At 39.6% G+C, this 25,517-nt stretch overlaps 1 protein-coding gene across 1 annotated transcript in view; it reads left to right on the top strand.

Annotated features, from left to right (window-relative positions):
• The first annotated feature begins 2,839 nt into the window (after nucleotides 1–2,839).
• Nucleotides 2,840–25,517, top strand: part of LOC149281069 (SH3 domain-binding protein 1-like) — a 34,596-nt gene continuing 11,918 nt past the window's right edge. Inside the window, exons 1-11 of the mRNA XM_089499763.1 lie at nucleotides 2,840–2,895; nucleotides 7,007–7,049; nucleotides 9,556–9,660; nucleotides 9,751–9,827; nucleotides 10,903–11,014; nucleotides 11,310–11,386; nucleotides 11,853–11,976; nucleotides 16,555–16,623; nucleotides 16,977–17,067; nucleotides 22,009–22,148; nucleotides 22,412–22,523. Coding sequence (XP_089355889.1) covers nucleotides 2,840–2,895; nucleotides 7,007–7,049; nucleotides 9,556–9,660; nucleotides 9,751–9,827; nucleotides 10,903–11,014; nucleotides 11,310–11,386; nucleotides 11,853–11,976; nucleotides 16,555–16,623; nucleotides 16,977–17,067; nucleotides 22,009–22,148; nucleotides 22,412–22,523 — 1,006 coding nt within the window. The remainder of the gene's footprint in view (nucleotides 2,896–7,006; nucleotides 7,050–9,555; nucleotides 9,661–9,750; nucleotides 9,828–10,902; nucleotides 11,015–11,309; nucleotides 11,387–11,852; nucleotides 11,977–16,554; nucleotides 16,624–16,976; nucleotides 17,068–22,008; nucleotides 22,149–22,411; nucleotides 22,524–25,517) is intronic.

Below are 25,517 nucleotides of genomic sequence, written 5' to 3'. Positions count from 1 at the left end.
AAAATTCCCACAGAAGCACAAATCTTGTGGAAAGCCTTCCCAGAAGAGTGGAAACTGTTATTGCAAAAGGGTACCAACTACATTTTAACGTCTATGTATTAAGAATGCGATATAATAAAAGTCTCTGTTGGTGTAATGGTCAGGTGTCCCAATATTTTTGTCCTTATACTCCATATATAGTAAATAAATATATATTTTTTAACTCTTTACTCACTACTGTTATGGGAACTAAAAGTTAGGTATAGCATCTGCAAGAATCCTTGTCCATATGTGTGTGTGTGTGTATATATATATATATATATATATATATATATATATATATATGATGGCATGTCTTTGTTACTATGTTGGTTACCATAATGCAAATATCCATTAAAAAAAGATATTTGACAGAGGATTCACTAAATTGCTAGAGGTATCACCGGGTTTAGGTACAACCAAGGAATGCATTCTAGATGTATTTGAGATTTTAAACATGTCAGGTCACAAATCAAGTAAACCACCAGGAAATGCGGCTTATTTAGCAACATAAGCCTCTCCGCTGCAAGTCTGCCTCAGATAGTCTGCAAATACAGATTTGTGCAAGTGCTCATTGCATTTAACCAATTATTTCTGTGCAAGCTGTGCATTTCTGCCTCAACAATATGTTGATGGGCCATATCCATTCCTGACTTGGTTTTAGGAGTGGCACTGGGTTTTCGGGGTTATTAAGGAAGTTTATAGTTATCTCATGTCAAACACATATTATAAGAGTAATTCTATACAAACTAAGCAACACAATTCTGATCAATACAGTGATGTAATTTTTTTGTGGATTTTTTGTCTCACATTACCCATATCCTCTTAAACCAATGGGGCCCCCTAAGCAGCAGCTTAATCAAATTTATATAGTAGGGTCACCTCTACTTGGAGTGTAAGAAACCGCTGCTTAATATTGTTGGTGATAACAAAAATATAACACATAAAGCCTGGCCGTAGCTGCCCCTTCACGCCATTAACAGTCCAGCCGATTTCAGTCTGAGTAGAATATAGCAAGGGACTGCCTAGTGGTGAACACAATTAAGGTGCTTTGCCCCAGGTCCTCCAAATGGTGTCCATACCAGCCCAGTATGCCAACTGCCTCTCTTTCGCTGCTAATATGCCTGCATTATTCTGGCTCCTTGGCAGGGGTGTAACTAGAAGCCTCGGTGCGAGAATCTGTTAAGGGCCCCCCCACCCCAACCCAATCTACCCCTTCTCACACCATCTACCCCCTTCTCACACTATGTACCCCCCTTCTCAGGCTATCTACCCTCTCCCTACGCCCCCCTTCTCACTATCTACCCTCTCCCTACCCCCTCTCACTATCTACCCTCTCCCTACCCCCCTTCTCACTATCTACCCTCTCCCTACCCCCCTTCTCACTATCTACCCTCTCCCTACCCCCCTTCTCACTATCTACCCTCTCCCTACCCCCCCCTTCTCACTATCTACCCTCTCCCTACCCCCCCCTTAGTAGGTCACTTACTGGGCAGTTCTGCGGTGGGGTCATATGCCGGCGTTTAGCGTGAAGCGCCGGCACCCGAGTCAGACGCCTCACGCTCCCACCACTGGAGTCGGGACAGCGCTGAGGCAGGCGGCGGCAGGGAGCAGAGGAGACAGAAGTGTGCCGAGTGGTTACTGAAAACGACCGCTCGGCACCCCTTGGGCCCCCTGGCTGGCAGAACTCCAGGGCCCGGTCACAGTTCGGACTCCTGCGACCCCGGTAGTTCCGCCACTGCTCCTTGGATTACTTCTGCAAAAGAGCAGAGCCATGGAACAAAAGCAAAAATAAAAATAGTCCAAATTGTTTTTTTTGGTCAATTATTATCATTATTATTATTTATTGTTTTATATAGCACCATCAAATTCCATTTGCACAAGTAATTTCCCCATAATTAAAATATGCACACACAAACAGTTACACATTTACTCTCATACTAATACACACTTTCACACTCATTCTAACACACACACACTTACTCTAATACACACTTCCACATACACATTCATGCTAACACAGTATATACACACACTCACTCTAACATACATACATATATACTGTCTAACCCCTTAACTATTCGGAAACCTTTTTTAGACTCTGGTTGCGCACAACACATTATGTGACCCTACTGCATTCCCGCCTGTCCTGAGATGACTATGTGGGGCAAAGGTATCAATTCAAAGAATAAGGCAGGACACGCTGCAACTCTGGAATTAGTGTATGCACCTCCATGTATCTGCGGAAATAATGGATTAGGGTTTTTTGTGACTTCGTGCTAGCACTGCCTTCCTGTATGTGTTCAGTTAACAATATTTCCTCTTTATGATGGTTAATCATAAGCAGGAACAGAACAGAAAGTATAACAGACATGTGACCACACACATCTGCAAGTTTACAAAGTATCAGGCACATAATACGTGAAGTTCCCTAAATAGAGGCATTCAGATAATGTGCATGAGACAGGTAAAGTGCACAAAAAATGAGAGAAATACCAAGCAACTACATTAAATAGTCTTACAAGACTAATAATCAGAGTCAAGGGGCAACAGGGAAACTTTGAATGAAATTGAATGTATGGGACATACCAGCTAAAACTATAACACATTTTGTGATAGCTTGCGATAAACTGTTTATAACGGCTGTGTGAAATTAAAAGAACACACAGAACAAAAAAAAAGGGTTTGAGAAGAGAAAAATCCAGTATCTGAAGAAAAGCAGTCCTTCCGCAGACTAAGAAAGGAGGAGGAGACAGCCTCACCCACTGGCTCAGAGAAGCAGGAGAGACAAGAAGAGTGCAAGGCTAGTGACACCTGCAACATGATTCAAAGGCACCTCAACAAAATGAGACAGCTGGCCAACTATGGCCCAGGAAGGTGAGTACATCCACTCACTCTAACAGGTGTAGTAACAACGCTCCATTCAGCATTAACAGAATGCCCTATAGTCTATCACATTGCTGCTTGATATTAGAGGGAACTTACTTCTATAACTACAGCCACTAGATTGAAACAGCTTGTAAACATTGTAAGAAATTACATATCTTTCCATTGCTTCTGAACACAGTTTTAGTTTATAGTTTGAAAGCGTTATAAACTCCTGAGAGCGCTCTGCATTCAGATGCGCTGCAATCACGATATACATGTTACATATAGGACCTTCTACTGTTGAGACATTTAACTTCTTATGTAACTCATTGCAAAATTGGAAAAAAGCTGCTTTCTGCCTCTATAAGGTAGTCATATTATCCTCCCTTACAAATTAACCATAGTTCCATGCACTCTATAAACGTAATGTTTAAAATCAATTTATTAGGTTTCGTTGCACCTTATAACTTCATAGCTTCTAACTCCTCTGTTCTACTGGGATTCTCGCTATAGATATATTTCCATTACTGAACGTCTCTCCTATAAATCCTTGCTGCTTTATTAAATATGTACATGTAATTCAGCCCTTTCCCCATGCACCTGCAACATGAGTCCCTACATTTTTATAATTCATAAAGGTGGACAGCCATGTTAGAAATTATTTCAAGGCTCATGCATGTTACCTCTACCTTACACTGTTTTCAACACCTCTTTTGGTTGCATGGGAGGTTTAGACCATATTCCCCATGAATGAAGATGCTTGCATATTATATATGTCAAGGCCCTCGGTTAGTCAAGAAACGGGCGTCAAGAGGCATGTCATGATAGACGTAGATATTAAAGTTCCTTTGTACTAGACCACCAAGGACAGAGAAGCAGTAGATCTGCATTTCCTGCAACAACTACAGCCATCCTCCCTATGATTCCAATTTGTAATAACTAATAAGTTTGCTTATTACACGTAACCACTTCAGTTAATTGTTGTTAAACTTAATTTAAAGCTGATTGTATACTGTTATGTTCAGTAAAAGGATGTACATATAGATGTTTGTATAGAACTGGATAGGCAGAGATGCACAGCCCTATTATAAAGGTTGCTGTAAGTAGGCCCTTTGATTCTTTTGAGCTCTTTGTTAGATTCCTCATGTAAATGCTCCAGAGTAGATACTCAGCTACCTTTAACCTTGAATAATTGTGTTAAGTTTATGAGGGCAAAGTACAGAGTAATCTGTGTACATTTTTCTGATATTCTTACACAAACACTCAAACACATTCACTACTTTCAGAATTAGTTGCCAAATTAGTTTAGTCTCATAAACAGACATGCATGCTTACGTATGGATTGTGCAAAAACACGCACAAAGTGTGTTTTATACGCAGTGTTATAGATAAAGTCATAAATGAAGGGTATTATTACACAGACCAACTTTTGTTTGCCTGCAATATTCAAAATATGCGAAAATAACAATTAGTTTTGTTGTTGACCAAGTTGCGTGTTATACCAGATTCAATGTAGAACACAAGTAATGATTAAAGTTCATGGGGTGCCTCTTCTATTTCACTCTTGAGGCTGTGCCAAACACGTCCTTTGCCTGTCACTACCTGTGGGCACTCCTAGTTATCGCCAAGTCTCCTACACTAAGGCATCTTGAATTCTGACTTGCCTTAATACGATGGGGGTGTGATAGTCTCCACATCTCAAAATAAGTGTCAGGACATGCAGGATTGCCCAACCAACAGAGTTTCCTGTGTAAGCTGTGCTTGTGTATGTAGAATGTAATAGAACTGTGCCTGTCTCTATCAGCATGCATGACATATTTCAACCCTGTATAGAAGGAAAACGGTTTAAATGCAACTTCCAATTATTCCCAAAAATGCAAATCCACAGCTTACTATTTAAACAAGGGATATAGCCCAGTTACTTAGTAAATCCTATCGCAAAGAAATGACCTCTTTAAGAAAGAGCAAAATGCTAAATTAATCAAAGAGTCAAATCTACATTTGTTAAGAGAACCCCTCCATGCACACACTGGAGGAAACTGTCAGCATCATAGCTTTTAGCATAACTAAATTCATTAGTTAGAAGGAAGGGCCTTTTAAGGCTTGCAGTTCTTCAACGAGGCACAAGTGGGTCTGTGAAATCAGCTGAACTACTTGTGTTCATGTGACGTAATAATGAAATCTATTTGTCATTTTCTATCATTATATATAATTTTTTTTTCAAATGATTTGTTGGAGATAAAGTCACTTTTCCCAGATAGTTCATGTTTAAACAAGCTGTTTATTATCACACATTACTCAGATATAACACGACCCACGTCATAGAATGTTCTTTAGCCTTTCCTTTCTGGAGCTTTTCCCCTCTTGGCTGTGCTTGTTGTCCCTTCCTGAGGATCAAGAGGAGGAAGGTGCTGGTAAGCCTTACTAATACCACATTCTGCTACAACAAATTAGTTTTATGACGTTTCCTTTTTTTCCTGGGTTTAAGTTCTCTAGTTTCCCATAACAGCCTCATGCCACCGCTTCCTTCGCCCTTTGGTAGCCAGCCACTTCACTTGTACCTTCCCTTGTACATGCTGGGCGTTGCTGGGCTCCAAAAAAAGCTGTGCTGATGACCGCTGCCTTTTTTCGCAGAAAAACAATGGGATCTTATATCCACTTTTAACACAGGTCTCTCTATCCATTGGTGTTGCTAGATTTCCGTTCCATGTTTAATCTTTTGTCTGCAATACCAACTAATAGGATGGTGCTTCAGAACTAGAGGTTTAAAGGTTTTATCTGTGATCAGTGGCTGATTTAGCTGCATTCATTTATTTATTTTACATTAAGAAGTACTTTCTCCACCCCTGTCTGGCTTCTGCCACCCTTCCTTATATTTCTCTTACTTTCTCTCTGCCCTTCACCATTTATTTTGTCACACTTCCTTGTTTTGCATTCAACTTTGTTTCACATATTTCCTTATATTGCATTCTATTTTTGTTTGAGATTCTTTCTTATTTTTTGTTCTGAATGCTAAAAAATCAATCCGCTGCTTTGATCCTCTGTTTCATTCAATTCTTTATCCTTCTGTTTTCTCCGTATCATCAACAAAGTTGCCGCCAGCCCCCTAACTAAAAAAGTGGAGACCCACAACAAACTTTTAGAATTACCCTTATTGCTTGGGCTAATCAGACTTACCCAATGCTTCCTTCTAGTTATTCATTTTAACTTTTTGGCTATTTTTTCTTTAGTTCTCCATATTATTATTTTCTCACAAATTAAAAATGTTGTCTAGCTGTATGTACAGTACTATCTGTATGCTGACAAAAGAAAAGTCAACCGTATAATCATGGCTGTGATTGATTCATTTGTCCCTGCCATCAAAATACAGATGCTAAATACAGGGAAGCAATTTTTATACATGTGCAAGATAACAAGTGCATGTTGACATGGGGCTGGAAAAAACAGTCCATCCTCTGAAGGAAAGAATGAACAGGAGAGCTTCAGTCCCAGTCAGTTTCTTCTTTAAAAAGGGTTGATCTTGTTGTAATTTAAAGTTAGGTGGATTAGTGATTCGCTTTTGCATTCACTATGGCAGGGCAAGTTCTTGATGAAGGAATATGCCAGGCTTGGCTCCTTGTAATGCTTAGCCTTAAGTCAATGAGTTAAATCTTCAACTGTCCTGCAAACTCTCATTTTACGTAATAAACCCCTCTGATATTTCGTTGTCATATACTGTATACAGTCATACACTGCATAAATCCAGCGTGACATTATCTGTAATATATTCAGTATATTTCACTCTTTTGTTTTGTTCTTTGTACTTTTGTCTGATTCCATCTCATGCTGTAGTTAGTCTCTCTTGTTTACACAGCTAATATCCCACACATCATTTCCACCCACATCTTCATCAGCATAAGATAGCTAATTATATCACTCCAGCTTTGGGCTGTGGGCTATAGCTTCAATGTGAGTTACAGCTCATGTTACATGTTGTCAACACCTTAGTTAAATTGTTTTCCTCACTGCCTATACCTGTTTTGGTCTTCTAGTCTATTACTGGTCTCTTTTGATGCACTGCTTTCTTTCAACTTTCCAGTTTTCCCAGTCTCACCTTTTCCTCTTTCTTCTCCTACCTCAGGTCCCAGGATGTAACAGACATGCTGACTGAGGATTTGCTGCAGGTAAAGAAGTTTCAAAATCTATACATATCTCATATTTGTCACTATTTTTTACGATTATGAGTAAGTGGAGTTGTGATATCATATGATGCTCTGCCTACATTACATGTCACCGTTATCATGTCATACCCCCCCACACACACACAATGCCTATTTTGATAAACATAATATTGTGCTTACAAAGTCACCACAATGGTGGTCTGTCAGTTTTGGCAAATATCCTGATTTTTTGCACCAATACAAGTTTTCACATCCCCTTGTAAATCAGTGTTGTTTAATTTCAAACTAGGGTTGTTCAACCTTGTGACAGACACAGTGCTGACTTTAAAATCATTTGGCAGCGTTGTACTGGACCCCTTTGCAAATGGTCAATTTACTGCGTGCTTTTTGTGTAGGCATGTGCCTGGCAACAAGAAGAATGAGACAAAGTTTTGGATGCTTTGCAACGGTAGAAAAATTTAGGTGAGACAATGGTTAGATCATGGATATAAAGGCATGAGGATGAGAGTGAACTGAAAATAGACACACTCATTGAGGCATGAGAATTAATACACACAAGGGAGCAGGATAATAGAACATGCACAGGGCTGGTCCTAGGCGAGTACCAGTGGTCTACCAATTCCGGCCTTGTGAAGCAACTAGACCCATAACACTACCACAGCACTTGCAATTGATCATATGAAAAGGCATTAGGGTTTTATGGCCCGAGGCAACTTGTGTCTCTAGCACCCCCCTTCTGCATGTGCTTGCTTGCCAATGTAGGAAAAAACCTAGTAATGACCAACTTATCAGTTAAGTGACCTATTAAGCACAGAGTGAAAAGATAGATAAATTTGGCAGTTAAAGCTATCTCTAGAGTAATATCTGTGGTGTAAGAGAGCACTGCTGTATAGTAGCCAGTTGTATCATATGGCTGTTAGACAAGGTTAGTGAAAGATTGTATCAGCTCTGGCTGTATGTAATGGTTGTGTGATGTTGAAAGCCCTATGCTAAGGGTGCTGCACTGTTCATGTTACCAGAGGAAAGTTCTGTGGTTGTTTTTGCAAATGTAATTTTTTGTTGTTGATGTTATAGACATGGTTTGCTTGGAACTCCAGAACTTAAACTGATATTTAGAAATGCGTGATCACTGGAGCCCCAATGACAGAGCTGCCATGGGGATGCAAACACCAATCAGTCAAAAATGGCCTAGGCATTTAAAACATATCATTATGCTGATATGAGGGCATACTCTCGGTTAATGTTGAAATTGCTTTTTGTTTCTGTTTCCTATATCTGTTACTCACCAATTGGACTCTGATTAACTTTGTTCATTACAGTACCACACTTACATCTTGTCTATTAAAAAAGAGGTTAAGTGCATGGCAGATGGAGTAAACAGTCTTTGAGTTATTTTGAAGATTCTAAAAAAAGAGCACAAATATACTCTAATAACAGCTTTTAATGTTAGATTTTTATTATTATTATTATTATCATTATTGTGTGAGAGTTATCTCGGAAAAAAAAACTCAGCACACCTTTGCATCGGACTCAAACTTATAAAGTTTATTTTCTTACATATACTTTGACACATTTATGTAACCGCATACTAGTGCAAGCATTTCACTCATGTTGACAATGTTGACAATATATCAAATGAAGCTTACTTCCTGATTGCACAGTCCCATTACTAGGTTAATATTATGTAAAACAGTTAGAGTTTCCACCTCTTACTTATGCGTCCTGTTTACAGAACTTATAAAAAGGATAATAAAATCTGGAGCATATTGCTAGAAAATACGGCTGTTTGCCAGACTCCATATGCATTCAGTAATGTAACAGTTTAAATTAGTACCAATACTTTTGGAACTATTTTTTACTTGTTAATAAAGTTATTAAGGTGGGTAGCGTTCCAGTTTCTGAAGAAATTGTGCTCCACTGGGAATCGGTTCAATTGTTATTATCTATGAACAATTAAGCAGAGAATAGGATAGGCAAAGGTCCCTTTAGTCCCAAACAGAAAGGTGCCTACTATTTAACTAGAGGAACATGTATGTGATCACATTAGGATCAGGGAGACACGCAGTAGTATCAGGATGGCTATAGGGCACAACTGCAAACAGGGCTATAATAATACAGTACATTATAACTATGCATAAAATGCAACAGTAATTCAATAACAGGTGTATATTAACAGAACAACACATTGAAATAATCAGATTCTGCTAATATATATATATATATATATATATATATATATATATATATATATGTGTGTGTGTGTGTGCATGTTTGATGTGTCAATGAGTAATACATGCAATATGGGACATCTTTGGAACTAGATTTTGTAAAAGTTCCTGTTATCCTAGACAAAGAGAGGGACTGAAGCAAACATGTTTTCATGTTCAAGACAAATGCCATTGTGTAATATTACCACTTTTACATTTATTATTGTTCCAGTGTTCCATTGGGTATTAAAATAAGTAACCCCACCATCTTAATGCCTCAATCTCCCTTTTATGCCTTCCAGGCAGACCAGCAGGTAGAACCAGTGAAAAAAGTGGCTCATCTTGTTGGAAAACGTCTTGCTAGTTGTATGCAGAGCCCCATTGGCTCTGACATAGAGAAAAGGCTGGTGAGTATTATGGTCCATCAGAGAAAATGTAACACAATGCAGAAAACACTGCAGCCATTAATAATGGCTATGTTTGTCTCTCTTCTGTAGAAAAAGCTTGCACTAATGTCTCTATCTATGGCAATGGCTGATTGTATCAAAGAGATTGACTGTGAGTCAAGCCTAAGGTGAGCAAATATAAGGTGATGTATTCTAGAAAATGACAAAAAACTTTTTACTTAAATATGGATTACTAACCTCACCATCATGATCATGTTGTTTCCTCTTACTTATACCTCAATAAATCAACCCCTTCTAAATGATCTCAACCATAAAAAAGTCTATAAACAGGGCCCTGTCTTAGTACCAGGGGCCAAGACAGCTGTCTGGGATGCCTTAATCATGGATGTGCCCACTGCTGGAGGAGCAGGGCTGGTTGGAGAGATCATAGATTTCCTTCTAACCAGACCAAAATGAAGGGAGTGTTTATACAGACGGCTGATTCTGTGCCCCCTCACTTTGACCATTGATGCCCAATACTTGGATATAATGTCATATCTCGTTGCTCTGCACTGAAGCTGCATGCACTGCAAGGGAGCACTTAATCTCCTACCACGGGAATCACGTGTGTATGTGGGTATAGGCAGGCTTGCGTGTGTATGGGCAGGCTTTTGTAAGGGCAGTGTATATGTGTGTATTTTGATAGTTCATCCATAACTATTGCTTTTTTGGGTGTACGGGGATAAGATGATTCCCTCCAACATATTTTTAACCCAGGGGCAATATTTTGTATTGGGTTTTTTAAAAATCCATAGTGTCCTTCACCGAGTCCAGCAACTGTGAAAATGTCTGTCATGAACCATGTACATGTCTATCTCTGTTATAATCAGTGTGTCTGGGTGTCAATGTACAGGATAATAATCAGTGAAGGGGCAGATCAATTATTTACCTGGCTCAGCTGCCCCTGCATAAGAAATAATTTCTCTGCAACCTACTCTGTATAACATCTTTACTGTTGATGCTGCTAGGCTTTAAAATTATAGATATGAGGGGTATTTTTGCCCAGGGTGGGACTGGGTCTAGTACCACCCCTGTCTATAAAGGTGCTCTTGTAAAAGCTGGCAACCATACTCGAGTAAAGAAAGACAAAATAAATAATTGCGCTAAACAAATTAAAAAATCAAATTAAAAGCTGTTGGAAACCTAGACCATCACATGGACAATAAAGTGAATTATAGCAAACCAATATAAAGTCTCTTATAGGAGAACACTGGAAATGAGCTGCTGTGTGGAGAACTCCTTGGCTCAAGACCTGGTAGAATTTGAAATGATCATGGAGCGAGATGTAATACAGCCCTTAAACAGACTAAGTGAGGTACTGTAACTTTTCTTTCCCATTTTATCTACCACTTCCATTTACATTCCATAAATATTCCTCCTACTCTTATCACTTGTCTTATCATTTCTGCCTAATACTATTTTTTCGGTCTCGTTAAATGTTGGCAGTTGACCATGACTCAACAGAGACCAAGATACTGACATTTTAAAAACTCCCTACCACTGTTGTCTTCTGATATTACAACTCTTCATCTTCATATATAGTGCCACAAAACTATAGCACAATAAAGTACTCCCTGACAAAAAGCTGTTCCTCCAATCTCTTCTCTCAGGATGAATTACCTGGTATCCTAAAACACAGGAAACAACTCCAGAAGCTGATTACAGACTGGAACAATATAAGGAACAGGTAATTATAGATATATAATATATATGTATATGTGTGTGATACATAAAAAGTATTCACAAAATAAATATACAACTTCATCTAACAGTGCGTTACACAACATACATGGCTTCCTCTTATGTATACAGGTACATGCAGTGCTATGTATATGTCAGTATTGATATGTAATATTCTATTATAAGTAAACTGAAGCTTTTTGGTAGGTCTGTATAGATGTGTTTTTACAGGGATATATACCGGAAAGCACTAAATATTTGTAGGATACAATTTTGTAGGAATGATGCATCTCAAAACTTACATGGTTTTGTGTGCAAAATGTGCATAGGTGTACAAATCACCCTGTATATTAAGAATGTACACAGTTACATGTAACATGTACATGTTGCATGTGTAGATATGTGCACTGTGTTATATGTGCATATAGCTACACATAACTATGAGCAAAGTACAGAAACTCTTTTGCTTATAGATTATCTCAGGCCCAGAAGAATATTTCTGGGGGGCAAGGAGGTGTCAGCACAGGGACACCAGCCAAACTGGAAAGTCTTAAGGAGGAGGAGGAAGAGCTAAGAAGACGACTTGAACAAAGCAAGGTTTGTTGACATCATATAGATTTATGTGTAATCAATCCTTTAATCAGTATTTATGTGTAAACATATTGTCTATTACATTGGAAATGTCTATGTCTTTTAAGTCATACATGCCCCGTATTACATAACTTTCCAGGAAGAGCTTGGTGTGATCATGGCCTGTGTTTTCCAAGCTTCGTAGAGTTTTCATGCAATAGCGGATCACCCCATAAATGTATTCTGACTAGAAAGAGATTCAGCTCCCATGGCGCAAATCCAAAATACAATCACTGTCTGCTCAAAGCTACGAACACTCATAATCACAGTATAGTGTGCGTTGCCTCCTGATTTTTAACTCCTTCCATCCTTTATGTCATTGTATGCTGTCGTAAACATAGTGGGCTTTATGCCATAATGACATGGAACATAATGTGAAAACATGATAAAAAAAAGTCTGCACCCAAGGCAGGTGACTGAAGTCTGGCATATTATAGCCTCACATTTAAGCTAATTGCATGTTACCAAATCATTTACGGTAAGATCAGCTGGTCAGCGTGCAGGAAAAATAGTTTGATCATTTGCATTGTGCCATAATATGTACCCCCAACCTATTACAAATTAGAACTTTTTTTTTATGTTTACTTTCACATAAATATCCTTATATCTATATCATGATTGAAAACATTTCCAGGTTTGAGTCCAAGTAAAGAAGGGGTTAAAAAATTAATTGTGTGTACAGATGACTATCCAAATGCTCGTAAGAGTTGTGGGTTGTCCACTTTCCAGAAATACATAGTTTTGTATTTCGAACTGGTGGGATGGTAAGCAGCCCCAATTAAGACAGAGACTCTGCAAAACTATGGAACTGTCAAGTATGGAAACAATAATGGGTATGTTTCCACTTTTGCACATATGGCAAATTACTCAGATTGAACAAATCTCTAAAACCTGTGTTGAATAATACCATTATTGAAATTTCTCAAATCTGAAACCCAAAGAATAACATCAGTACACTGAAATATGTCATCTAAATATAAATACATGCGCAGTAAAAATATTTTTGCTGATTACAGTCTCTCCAGACCCTCCTGAGAACTCTGGGCTCCCTCTGTAGGTTGAATACAGGTACTGTATCTAACCATGCAAGTCAATGGAGCCCAGCTTACTAATCACAGTTAGTAAAATAAATAAAAAAATAAAAATGGGTTGATGTCACCATCAGGGGAACCATTGAGTTCCAACAAAATGCAAAAAACGCCAAATATATATAATATATATATATATATATATATATATTAAAAAGTGTATTTTTGTGAGCAAGTCCTAAAATTAGCGCTATACGTTCGCATGAAGTCTCGCATGGTATGAGTTCAAATACTGGTATTTTAAATGCCCATAAGGTGTCTTTTTAAAAAAATGTATGATTTGATGGGGTAAATCAAATTAGCCGGGTCCAAATATATCCCAAAAAAGGACATGGACACAGACTGTCCAGATGTCTAAATTCTCCCCAAAAATGCACACCTCGCAAAGGTGGCCTTTTACCCCCCCCCCAATAACTCGACAAACCCATGCATTGGTGTTATCACTGTACTCAGGAGATGTTGCTGAACACATATTATCGTGTTGTTTGGCTGTGGTATATACCAGGAGCTATAAATTCATAGCTAATGTAGAATGTGTGTGGGAAAAAAACCACACAAAAAATGTTACTGCAAACTTTGATAAAGGCTGGTAGAAAAATGTGTGCATGGAAAGAGTTTAAATAATAGCATTTAAATTACCCTGAGGTAAATCAATGATCTGATGGGGTAAATTGAACTAACCAGCTACAAATATCTCCCAAATAGGACAAGGGGACAGAAAAATGCACACTTCCGAAATGTGGCCTTTTACTTACAAGTAACCTGACAAACCCATGCATGGGTGGTATCACTGTACTGAAGGGATGTTGCATTTGAAATACCCTGAAATGTTTAGTTGTCAACCAAATATATAGCTTGATAGGGGTAAATGAAATTGGCCGGCTTCAAAGATGGCCCAAATAGGATATGGAGGCATAATGGTCATATTTGGAAAAAAAAAGGTTTAAAACAGCAATATGCTACTTGTACTTATTGCCCTATAATGTGCAAAAAAGCAAAAAAAAAACCATACAAATTTCATTGGCCAGCTTAAAACATACCCGAAATAGCACATGGCGGCAGAATGACCAAATTTTAAGATAGTGAAACCCTACTTGTACTTATTGCTCAATAACTTGCAGGAAAACGTTTTTTAAAAAAAACAACATAAAAAAAATGGGTATTTCTAATCTCAGGAGAAACAGTAGAATCTATTTACCGTATTTGCTCGATTATAAGACGAGGTTTTTTTCAGAGCAAATGCTCTGAAAAATACCCCTCGTCATATAATCGGGGTTGTCTTATAATCAGACCTCAAATAGGTCTGACTATGAGACGACTAAGATCCAGATCCCCCGCAGCTGCAGGGGACCTGGATCCTCCTGTCTCCCCCCCCCGCCCCACTTACCGGTACTTCTGAGTCCCCGGTGTGTAGCCGGGGGTAGACAACTTCCGCTGCAGCAGGAAGGAGGCGTGGCTAGCAGCGGGGGTTGTCTGCGTCCATTGCGCAGACCTTCCCCGGCTGTCAGAGATCAGAGTGCACCGGCGCCGGGAACTCTGATCTCTGACAGTCGAGGACCGTCTGCACGACGGACGCAGACAACCCCCGCTGCTAGCCACACCTCCATAAGGCTGCAGCGGAAGGTGTCTACGCGGATCGCGTAGACATCTACACGCTGCCCCAGCTACACGACAGGGGACTCAGAAGTACCGGTAAGTTTGGAGGAGGGAGTGTTAAATGGGGGGCATAAGGCATTTCTGGAGGCAGAGTGCTCTATGAAATGCCTTTTAACCCCCTTAATGCCACTCTGCCTCCAGAAATGCCTTTTTAACCCTCTATACGCCACTCTGCCTCCTGAAATGCCTTAAACCTCCCTATATGCCACTCTACCCCATAATATGCCTTTTAACCCTCTCAATGCCAGAGTGGCATATAGGAGTATAAGGCAAGGAAATAAAACCAAAATATTTTTCTCAATCATAGCTTTTATTGAAAAAAAAATAGTTTACATGAATTAACATTTACTGGTAAAACTTTTTTCCTATAGGGTCGTCTTATAGTCAGGCTTTTTCTTTTTTTCCTAAATTAATATTCAGATTTGGGGGGTCGTCTTATAATCAGGGTCGTCTTATAATCGAGCAAATACGGTAATAGTGATTACCTTGTGTAAAAAAAAATTCAAGTAAAAGTCAGGAAAAGTCTTCTACTTTATCCTTTTGTTTATAGTAAATTATATAATACGATCAAAATAATGGTATCTAAAGAAAGCCCTTATTGTCCTGAAAAAAAATATATATCTTGTGTGGTACAGTAAATGAGATAAAGCAATAATCTGACACATAATTTACAGCCATTCTACAAAATCATCTTTCTTCTTCCAGGATCCAAAACTTCTTGCAACTGATTGGATGCTTATGCTGTCAATCACTAGCAGGACAGTGCTTCCAATAAAAACAGTGGGAGGATTCTTGACAGCTTGCGCAGCTGATTAGTGGCAGGAAAGGGATCCTATTGAAATCAATGGGAAAACTTTACATATGAGCACTGAGACCTTAGAAGTAAATAATAATCATCGTAATAACAATGTCAAAAAAATGGTTAACCCCTTAAGGACCAGGCTGTTTTTTTATTTTTTGTAACCAAGACTGTTTTAACACTTTTGCGGTGCACAAGTTTAGCTGTAATTTTCTCCTCTTCCATTTACTGTACTCACACATGTTATATATATATATATATATATATTGTTTTTTCAGGACAAAAAGGCTTCAATTTGTCCTAAGTTTAGAAATACTAAATGTTTTAATGTTTTGGGGTTTTTTTGCTTTTTTCCTGCAAGTTATTGGGCAATAAGTATAAGTAGCATTTCACGATTTCAAAACCATTTTGTTCCAAATCTGGTCATTCTGTTGTCATGTGCTATTTCGGGTATCTTTTAAGCTGGCCAATGCAATTTACCCCATCAAACTTTATATTTTTGAAACCTAGGCCCTGATGCTGACCTCGGTGTTGCTTAATGCCTTGACATTGAGACATTACAGCAACACCGTTTATGTTGAAGAAAGCGATCGTAGATCGATAACATTATGCAATATGTTATGTCTATAATCATAACGATAATAAAACAGTATATGTAGTTGTCATACCTGGGAACGTCTGGGCTCTGGCTACCTGGAGCCTTCCCTTGAGGGACACGGCCAGGATTGCAGACTGACGTCAGTGGGGCCAGTGGGCGTTGACGGAGGCTGGAAACACTTGCATTTAAAGGAAAATGGGCGGGGAGCGGGACGTGTCAAGGCCCCGCTCCTGCGACCCGGAGGATTCGGGGCTTGACTCAGAGAACCGGAGAAGCAGTGCTCACCCGGCAATCTCCGGGTCAAACCCGGAGAGTTCCCAGGTATGGTAGTTGTTGATATAACTATAAGCTTTGTTAGTTTGCACAGAAGTCTTGTATTAATACCCTCCCTGGTTTGGTTCCAGGATGAATATTTGTCAGACCTTTATCAATTCATGACCAAGGAGGAGGAATATGAAAAATACTTTATCAGGGTGAGTTGAGCAACTATACACACTGAACACACATGCTCCTGCACTGGAAACACAGATTAATGCTCACATAATTCACACTGGCAACATTTGACATATTTAGAATGGTAAAATAGATTGCAAAAAGCAATGTTATCAGATAACTCTAATCTGTGTAGCGTTATATATATATTTGGCACAATAAGGCGTGTTGAAAATTAGGTACACAATCATGAAGATGCTTCTATGCACCTATCCAGACTACAAGCTTTCAAACTGACAGTCCTGTTATAATGAATAATATTTAGGATGACTTAAAATCACATTTTTTTTACTGACCCCACTACTTTCCATTGTCACCTGTATATCTTTCACAGCTCCTGGAACTGCAGGCTGAGTATCATAAAAAGTCCCTGCAACACCTGATAGAAGCGCTTGGAGAGCTCAGGGACACTTTGAAGCAGACAGGTCAGTATGGGAGCATGCTAGTTTCAAAAAGGATAGTTAAGATAGCTTAGTTATTGCAAGGTCAATTAACTCCTTGATCTAAATCAATTATTCATTTTTCATGTTTTGTGTACCCAAACCAATTATATATTGTTTTTGTCAGGACAAGTAGGATTTATTTTTAAAAAATGATAGGTAATAAAAAAAGGGCATCTGTCTGATCATTTCTATGCATTTCTAGAAATTACAGAGCCATTATTAGAAGTTGTACATTGCTGTTTCTTCGTTTTAGCGAACAAAGAAACCACACAATTATATATTTAATAAAAGCAGACAACCCAAGATATTTGTCTAGAAGTACCATACTTGGATGCCTGCCATGCAGCCAATCTGTCGGTAATCTGCAGGTTATCCCCTTAAAGACAATGGGCGGCCCCTAAACCCATTGAAAACAATGCATTTTGAGCCCGTACGGGCTTTGTCATTAAGGGGTTAAGTTCAACTGCAGTGAAATCCAGCAAAAGCTATACATCTAGATAACAGAAATATGGAAATATGGTGTAACTGTTCACGCATAGGGGTTTGTCTGTGCAGAAAATCTGTGATAACATTGAGCTGATACTCCAGAGATGTACCGTATGTTGTTTCCCCTTTGTATAGCATGTATTAAATAAACACTGGTGTTTGTATTGAGTTAATGGCACATTTTTACACCATTTCTTTCTGTTCAGTAAATGTAGTTTCAGGGGCTTGTCAGCTGGGTCAACCCACAAATGCCTGTTGTAATCAATTAGACACTGTTTAGATATTTGTGCATTTCCTCTTCTAACTCTAAGGTAATGGCACCGCAGACTCGTTGTGTACGGTTGACAATGTGTACACAACTTTTCAGTCTGTGTACCTTAGTGCCAATAATTTAGTGCTGCCCAAAGCGATGGTACTGCTGCACATTTGCCTGGGATGTACCTGTTCCTTGCAGATTCCTATTTTTCTTACTCACACAGGCCAGGGATTTAAAGATATGCATAAAGTGATGCTGTAATAATAATTGTCCACACAGAGATGGTATAATTTATTGGGATAAAATAAGGTGAGGTCACACTATTTTTTCCATTGTATCCCACTTAAGGTGAAGCCCAAAGGACCCCCAAAGCGTAAAATATTATTAAAAACAACTATGAGATGCTCCACCAAGAACAGCTTGGGAGCATCTCAAGTTTTAGCTTTCTTAACTGACTTAACATATCAGTCTAATCATGCCCCAAGGGCAGTTCTGAAGGAGAAAACTAAATGTCCTTCTCCTCAAAAATGTGAAAGGAGAATGTGTACTTGCTCATGTAGCTTGTAAAACTTGACCCCATACTTTGCATGCTTGCAAAGTACGTAACTTTTAACCTACCTTTAAACTACATTAGGGACCAGACCCGTTTGCCCGGTGGGCCAGGCCAGATTGATTTAGGGGCTGATGGAGCTGCACCTACCTTAAAATAGGCCCAGTCAGGACCGAACTGACTGGGCCTATGCGGCCTCATTAACGCAGGGCATAAGGGGCACCTGCCCCTTAAGCCCGCCGCAACTGCGACCGGGTCCGCCACTCTAAGGGGTCGGGAAGCCCCCACCAGGGCAGGCCTTACGGGCCTGCGGCCGCACAGGGTTTAAATTAAAACATCGGGGTTTTTTTTTTTTACTTTATTTAACATCCTCCATGTTAAATAAAGTTTTTGGTTTTTTGTGAGGATGTGCGCTGCCATGTGCTGTAACTCTTTTGGCCACTAGGATACACTGTGCAGTAGCCTGTTACATGTATACTATGACTTAATTACAAGTAACCTAAAATCGTGGTTTTACAGCATACCTGTGAATTTCTTTCATATGACTGCCAAAATTACCTTACAATAAGTGCAGTTTCCGCCCAAATTAAACAAGTAAAGAAATACATCAGGCATCTGCCTCAGATCTGCCAGGATGAGATACCATATTTATAGAAATATATTTAAAAATAAATATCTGCAGTCTATGACGAGAATTGAAGTTTAGTTTAGCATATACAAGTTGAAAAATGGCAGATGAGGTGTTGCCAAAACCAGAAGAATTAAATATATTTTGGAGTGCTTTTCTCCTGTTAGTATCACAGCAAAAATTGGGTGAATATTTAGGATGTAACACACCAAAGACCTCTAAGCAGATTTAGGCAGAGAAGACATCTCTTCATCAAAATGGACCCCAAAAATGTGCCCATCTACTCTTAATTTGAAAATGAAATCAGGGTTATTTCAGACCACTCTAATACAGATTCAACCAGGCTTAGAGCAACAGACTTTCGCACAAATGGAATTGGAAGCTTTATGCACTTAAGTATCCATGTCAGAACTAGCAGGCATGGTTCTAAGCATCCAGACAAACATCCAATCATCTCTTCAGGAGGCTTAGCAGAGGTGAAAGTAGACCTAGGTTTACTTAGGTAGCAGAGCAGTACCAAAACCTCCACTCTAATCCAATACAGCAAATTTACAGCGCTTTAAGACCACAGTGATTTTTTAAGACATTTCTTTTTAAAAGCTTTGCTGCCCTTCAACACAACTCTATAGCTGGTCATGAACGAACAATGGGCCTTTCCATGCTATTTACAACCATCGTGAAATGGTGATACTCCATCAGGGACTGATAGGAAGGTTTTTGACTACTATATAGCTTGACCTTGCACAGGGTCTCTCTTCATCAGGGGCTAAACCACTGACTAAGGCTGCTTCCTCTACAAATATATGGTAATTTGTCCAAGCCCTTGCTGCATGAACTTGCACACTTTGTCATCTTAAGAATTTTTTCCTTTTTAGCAAACACACGTGAAGCAGAACTTTTCACACAAGATTCTTCAGTTTTTTTATGAAGTATTTACTGATTGCTTCTTTTCCCTATTTTTTAATGACACTGACAAGTAACAATTGTTATAGATGGCAGAAATAAGCTGGAATTCTTAGCTGTGGATCTATGGTGAACATGCTAAAAAAGTAAAATACTCAAGACTTTCATACACTACAAACTACAGCATTTTTCAGAGCCGTAGCATGGAAATGCACTATACCATATGACTCAAAGTTCTTTCATCATCCTCCAGATGTGTAGCAACACGCCACGTCTAGTCCATGTGCAGATGAGTCACATATCCTTCATAAGCAATGCTATCTTGCTTATTATACCAACACGGACCACAATCAAAGCTACAGAAATCAAGCAGACAATAGCTGTAAAATGGCTCAATCTAGATTTCAAGATAAGCAATGTTGTACAGTATACTGTATTTAACTGCAGGTTGTGCATCTTCCTTTGCCCTTTTTTGCCTCCTTGTCTGGACATTCCTTGTTGCAATGTCCTCTCTTATTGAAGCCACCCCCTGTCCTATACTGTGTATAGGTGGAGTTTATTTTCAACCCAAACCCACCCTCATTGCTCAATTATGACCTGCAGCATAGGACCAACTTTTGTTTTTGTAATTATGGCACCTACAAAATCTTTTGTCTGTCATACACTTTCCTTTTTTATACCCTGCTTTTGTTCCTCTCCTCTGTCTTTATGCCTATATTTTCCCAGGCCCAGGTACCTTCCTTAATGATTGCTACAAAAATCAAAAGGTCAGAATAAAAAGCATGTATGCTGTTCACCCTCAACAGATGAGATGGCCTGCCCAGTTTCAAAGACTCTAGCATTTAAGGTACTCACATAAGGACTAAATTCCTCTAACAAATGTCATCATGTCATTGGATCATCTATTAGAGGAAAAAAGACATTCTGTTCTTTGCCAAGAAATGGATACGATGCAGTCAATGAAGCTTCTCATCATGAATTTCAACATCAAGTAGCAACTTTCCCACATCTGCTACTTAAGCGTTTTGCTCTCTAGCTCACCTCACTTTACAAAAGGAGCCTTGGAGACTTTGTCAAAATATAAAGCCTAATGCATTTTGGATGCATTTTTATAACTCATTGTATCAGTTAAGAACTTTACTTAGATGAATATTGTTCACAGCTGTTATGCTTAGTCCACACTATTCTCATTCCATTACACACCCATTTCCTAGTAAACATAAAGTACACAAAACACGCTAAGATGTGGTTGACTAACTCAGATGATCTCCTCCTACATGATGCATACTAGGTGAAACTAGGCAGGGTATACATATCTCAAGCCCTCTTGTCAGTTATTCTATGGATACATATCATCCACAATCTCTAACTGTAGCTCTGCGCACTGTAGTTACCTATGACTGTGTAGTTCACTTATCAACAAATTAGAGAACTGTGTAAGCTTCCACAGGCAGGCTGAATTCAACATCTTGTAACAAAGGTCTGCGGAATCGGCCAGCGCTTTATAAATAAATATAATGTAATGTAATTTTGCTATTTCCCCACCGTACACTCTACAAACATTTGTGTTCATATTCTCCCAGAAACCCAGACAACATTTCAACTCCTTTACAGTACAGTGGGAGAGAGACCTAGGATGAGTTGGCCCAATAAACAGAAATATTTGAAAATATGAAACAATGTACAACTTGCTCTCTTGTACAAGAAGCATCCTGCAAAGTAATAATACCCCATTCATAGAATATACCCCTCGGCATCAAATAGATCCTACAAGATCTGTGGAACAACTGGAGATTATATCCATCTCTAGTCCACATATAAATATGAATTATGGATTGATTTTGCTCCATCCAGATCCCTGGATACCATTACTCAACAGAAAAATCAACCTACGATTGACAACATAAACACACATTTTTGATGCATGCTTCTGCATAAATAATTGCGGCGGACTATTGGTAAAACATCTGTCAGCCATGGCTTTAAAACCGATATCTATATTACTGATATCCTCACTGACAGAGAAAAGTTGTTGTATCGTATAACAACTCTCCTCTGTGTATCCTCAGTCATGCTTTCACCCATTCTCTCTGTTCACAGCCCACTCCCCAGGAGAGCAGACACCGGCTACTGTTTATGGTGTACCACTGGAGACACATCTGTCTAGGTTTGACTGCGAGATTGCTGTGCCCATATCTGCCTGTGTTAAAATGCTCCTGACGCATGGAATGCAGGAAGAGGTCCGTTCAAAAATATTTTCTTGTGCATGTGTGTGTGATTGCTGCTAAGGTGTGTAAAAGGGTGGTGGTGGTTTAATGACTTGAGCAATCTTATTTGGGAAGGGGTTTTTCTTTCTATGTTCACTGAATCTCAGTATGGATGCATAACAAATTGTCAACAAATCATTCAGATTTGTTATTTCTTATGGGTCAGTAAAGAATTTGGAATATTTTATTGTGACATTTCCTTGAAGGCATGTGACACTAATCTGTTCTTCTACCAGGGCCTCTTTCGATTAGCTGCTGGGGCCTCAGTTCTGAAGAAGCTTAAGGCCAGTCTGGGTGCAGGCACAAGTGACCTGGCTGAATTTACTTCTGAACCTCATGCTGTGGCAGGTAAACTATTGTCCACTTGACACAGAAAATAAAAAAAAAAGTGGTAGACTATCTGCTACTCTACTGTATAAAGAGAACATATTATAATTTACATTTTAGAAAATGAACACTAGTAATCTGCATTTAGTGTTTACTATTCATTTTTTTGATACTGGACTGATTGGCCTCAATCCATTTCATTCTTCTTTCTTGAACTTTGGCAGACTGGTCGAGGGGGCCAGATATCACAAAATTGTCTTTTATGATTTTTAAAAAAGTGATAAATTCCATGGTCAAACTAGTATAAAATGTCAGAAAAAATAAACAAAAGGATTTATTTCCTGAAAGCATACATTTGGCCAATAACACAAGCACAAGTTTATCTTTCTTAAATTAATACAATGAGTCACAAGCAAAGAAATAATACAGTAACAATTAATCTACATACCACAGGTCTACTCCAAATCATGATTGCACAGTGTTTTCCAGACAGCATATTTTCACTGTTGAGCAAAAAGTTCACACCTAAACATCAAAATAACACCCACAAGCTATATATTGCCCACAGCAACCATGAATCTCCCCAAAAATTATTGTTTTCTTAACATGTACCAATTAACATGTATCAGGCATATTTGAGGATGAGTTCTGCATGCTGAGCTACCGGGAGGAAAGAAAGATACAAAATATGTACATACCTGGGAAACCCAGAGACTCTGGGAGAATCCCCAGTTCTCTGGGTTGACACCCAAATCCAGTAGGTGGTGGGGGTTGGGGTCCTGACACATCCCACTCCCCTGCCCATTTTTCCCTTAAATTGGGGTGTTTCCCGTGACATCAGCAGGCACTCCTGGTATGAATATGTATCTCTCATGTCTCCTGGGCATATTTATATATATATATATATATATATATAGCAGATATTTTTTTCCATTAAAAAAGGCTAATGTTAGCCTTCCTCCCAGGACCCTTACACACTGGCTTTACACACACCTGCCCATAAACACAAATATACATATACACTGTCCTTACACACACACATATACATACACTGCCCTTACACACACATATACATACACTGCGCTTACACACCTGTCCATACACACACCTGCTCATAAACACACACACATATACACATACACTGCACTTACACACGCCTCTCCATTCGCACTGCCCATAAACATACATATACACTTACAGTGCCCTTACACACACACACATATACTGTCAGACACCACTGGGTGTCTGTGTTCAGTTCAGAGAAGGAGCCCAATATGCAGGACGACCAAAGGAATAGGGACGCAAAAACAGGTGTAGTGCAGACTCACTTTACTAGGTAAAGTCCAGGGTCTGGATCCAGCACAGGTACAGGTGACAGTACAGGCGCAGGCACAGGTGCAGGTGACGGTACTGGCACAGGTATAGGCGCAGGCAAAGGTACAGGTATAGGCGCAGGCACAGGTAAAGGCACAGGTGCAGGTATAGGCACAGGTAACGGTACTGGTGCAGGTACAGGCACGGTAGCAATACAGGTGCAGGTACAGGTACAGGTATGGATAACGATACCGGTTCAGGCACAGGAGTAGGCACAGGTGTAGGCACAGGTGCAGGCACAGGTGTAGGCACAGGTGTAGGCACAGGTTCGGGCACAGGTTCGGGCACAGGTTCGGGCACAGGTTCAGGCACAGGTTCAGGCACAGGTTCAGGCACAGGTTCAAAATAGGGCAAGGAGCACAGCACTTGGGACGCTATGTAACATACAGAGCGTCTCAGAATATCTGAGCACTGCTGAGAGGGTGCTTGGGGCTTTTATAGGGATCACAGGTGTGCTGTATGACGTCACGCCTGTGGATCCCGCCCTATTACCGCCCTCTATGTGAACTCTAGAGGGAGACGGCGCTGGAAGCGCCGCCCCTCTAGCAACAGCCTCCTCGGCTTCACCTCCCACCCTCTCCTGCACACAGGCGGCAGAAGGAGGAGGTACCGGGGCGGCATGAAGAAGCGCCGCCCCTCTCTTGGTACCCGACGCCGCTCCGTCGCCATCTTCCCCAGCTCCCCACGTGGATGTGGGGAGTGAAGAAGCCGCCGGCCGAGACGACGCCGGCACCAGGGATCCGGTAGAAAGCCGGCGCCGACCCTGCGTGCCGGTACGTACGTGACATATACACATACACTGCCCTTACACACACATGCTCATAAACACACATACACTGCCCTTACACACACACATATAAACATATCCTGCCCTTACACACACATATACACGTGCATTGTGCTTACACACACATATACACATAGCTTATACAATAACTATTGGAACAGTTTCAAATGCTTTTGCAAAATCTAAATAGACAACATCTACAACATCTACAGCAACACCCTGATCTATACATCCGCCAATCCTTTGGTACCATTCCCGACTGGGAAGAATCTTTGAAAATCAAAAACAGTGGTCTGGCTATTTCTTGACTAACTTCCCGTAGTATCCTTGGGTGTATCCCATCCCAGCTTTGTCTACTTTAAGTTTACTTAAATGTTTAAGAACTTTATCTGGAGTCAGCCATTCACTTTATCTGGAGTCAGCCACATTTGATTTAAGGTTTCTGTAGTGCTGAATTGCTAATCAGCAGGTAGTGGCTCTTCTTTGTTACTTACAGATGAAAAAAAGGCATTTAGAATTTCTGCCTTTTCCTACAATAGCACCAAACTTTAAGGTAGTGGCCTATAATCGGTGCGGACTATAATCAGGCCAATACGGTGGGAAAGGAGAATATTACAAATTAACGCGAGCACTGCAAAAGTGTTAAAACAGCCTTGGTCACAAAGGATTCAACAAATAATAAAACAGCCTGGTGTTACATTTTGGTGATGTGTTATGTTTTGTTTTGGGTTTATTTGCCTTTTAAAGAATGCTTATAAAAGTCCTCACATTGTTCATTGAAGTTTCTAGCAGTAGTAGAATTATCTCTGTTTTGGCCATGGGAAATATCTCAATAGAGTAATTTATATTTCATG

This window comes from Sceloporus occidentalis, unplaced genomic scaffold (assembly GCF_023333645.1).
Source record: "Sceloporus occidentalis isolate IW3139 unplaced genomic scaffold, rSceOcc1.0.p SCAF_139, whole genome shotgun sequence".
In the NCBI taxonomy this organism is placed as follows: domain Eukaryota; kingdom Metazoa; phylum Chordata; class Lepidosauria; order Squamata; family Phrynosomatidae; genus Sceloporus; species Sceloporus occidentalis.
The sequence above is the reverse complement of the archived record's forward strand: the minus strand, read 5'-3'. Positions and strand labels throughout refer to the sequence as shown.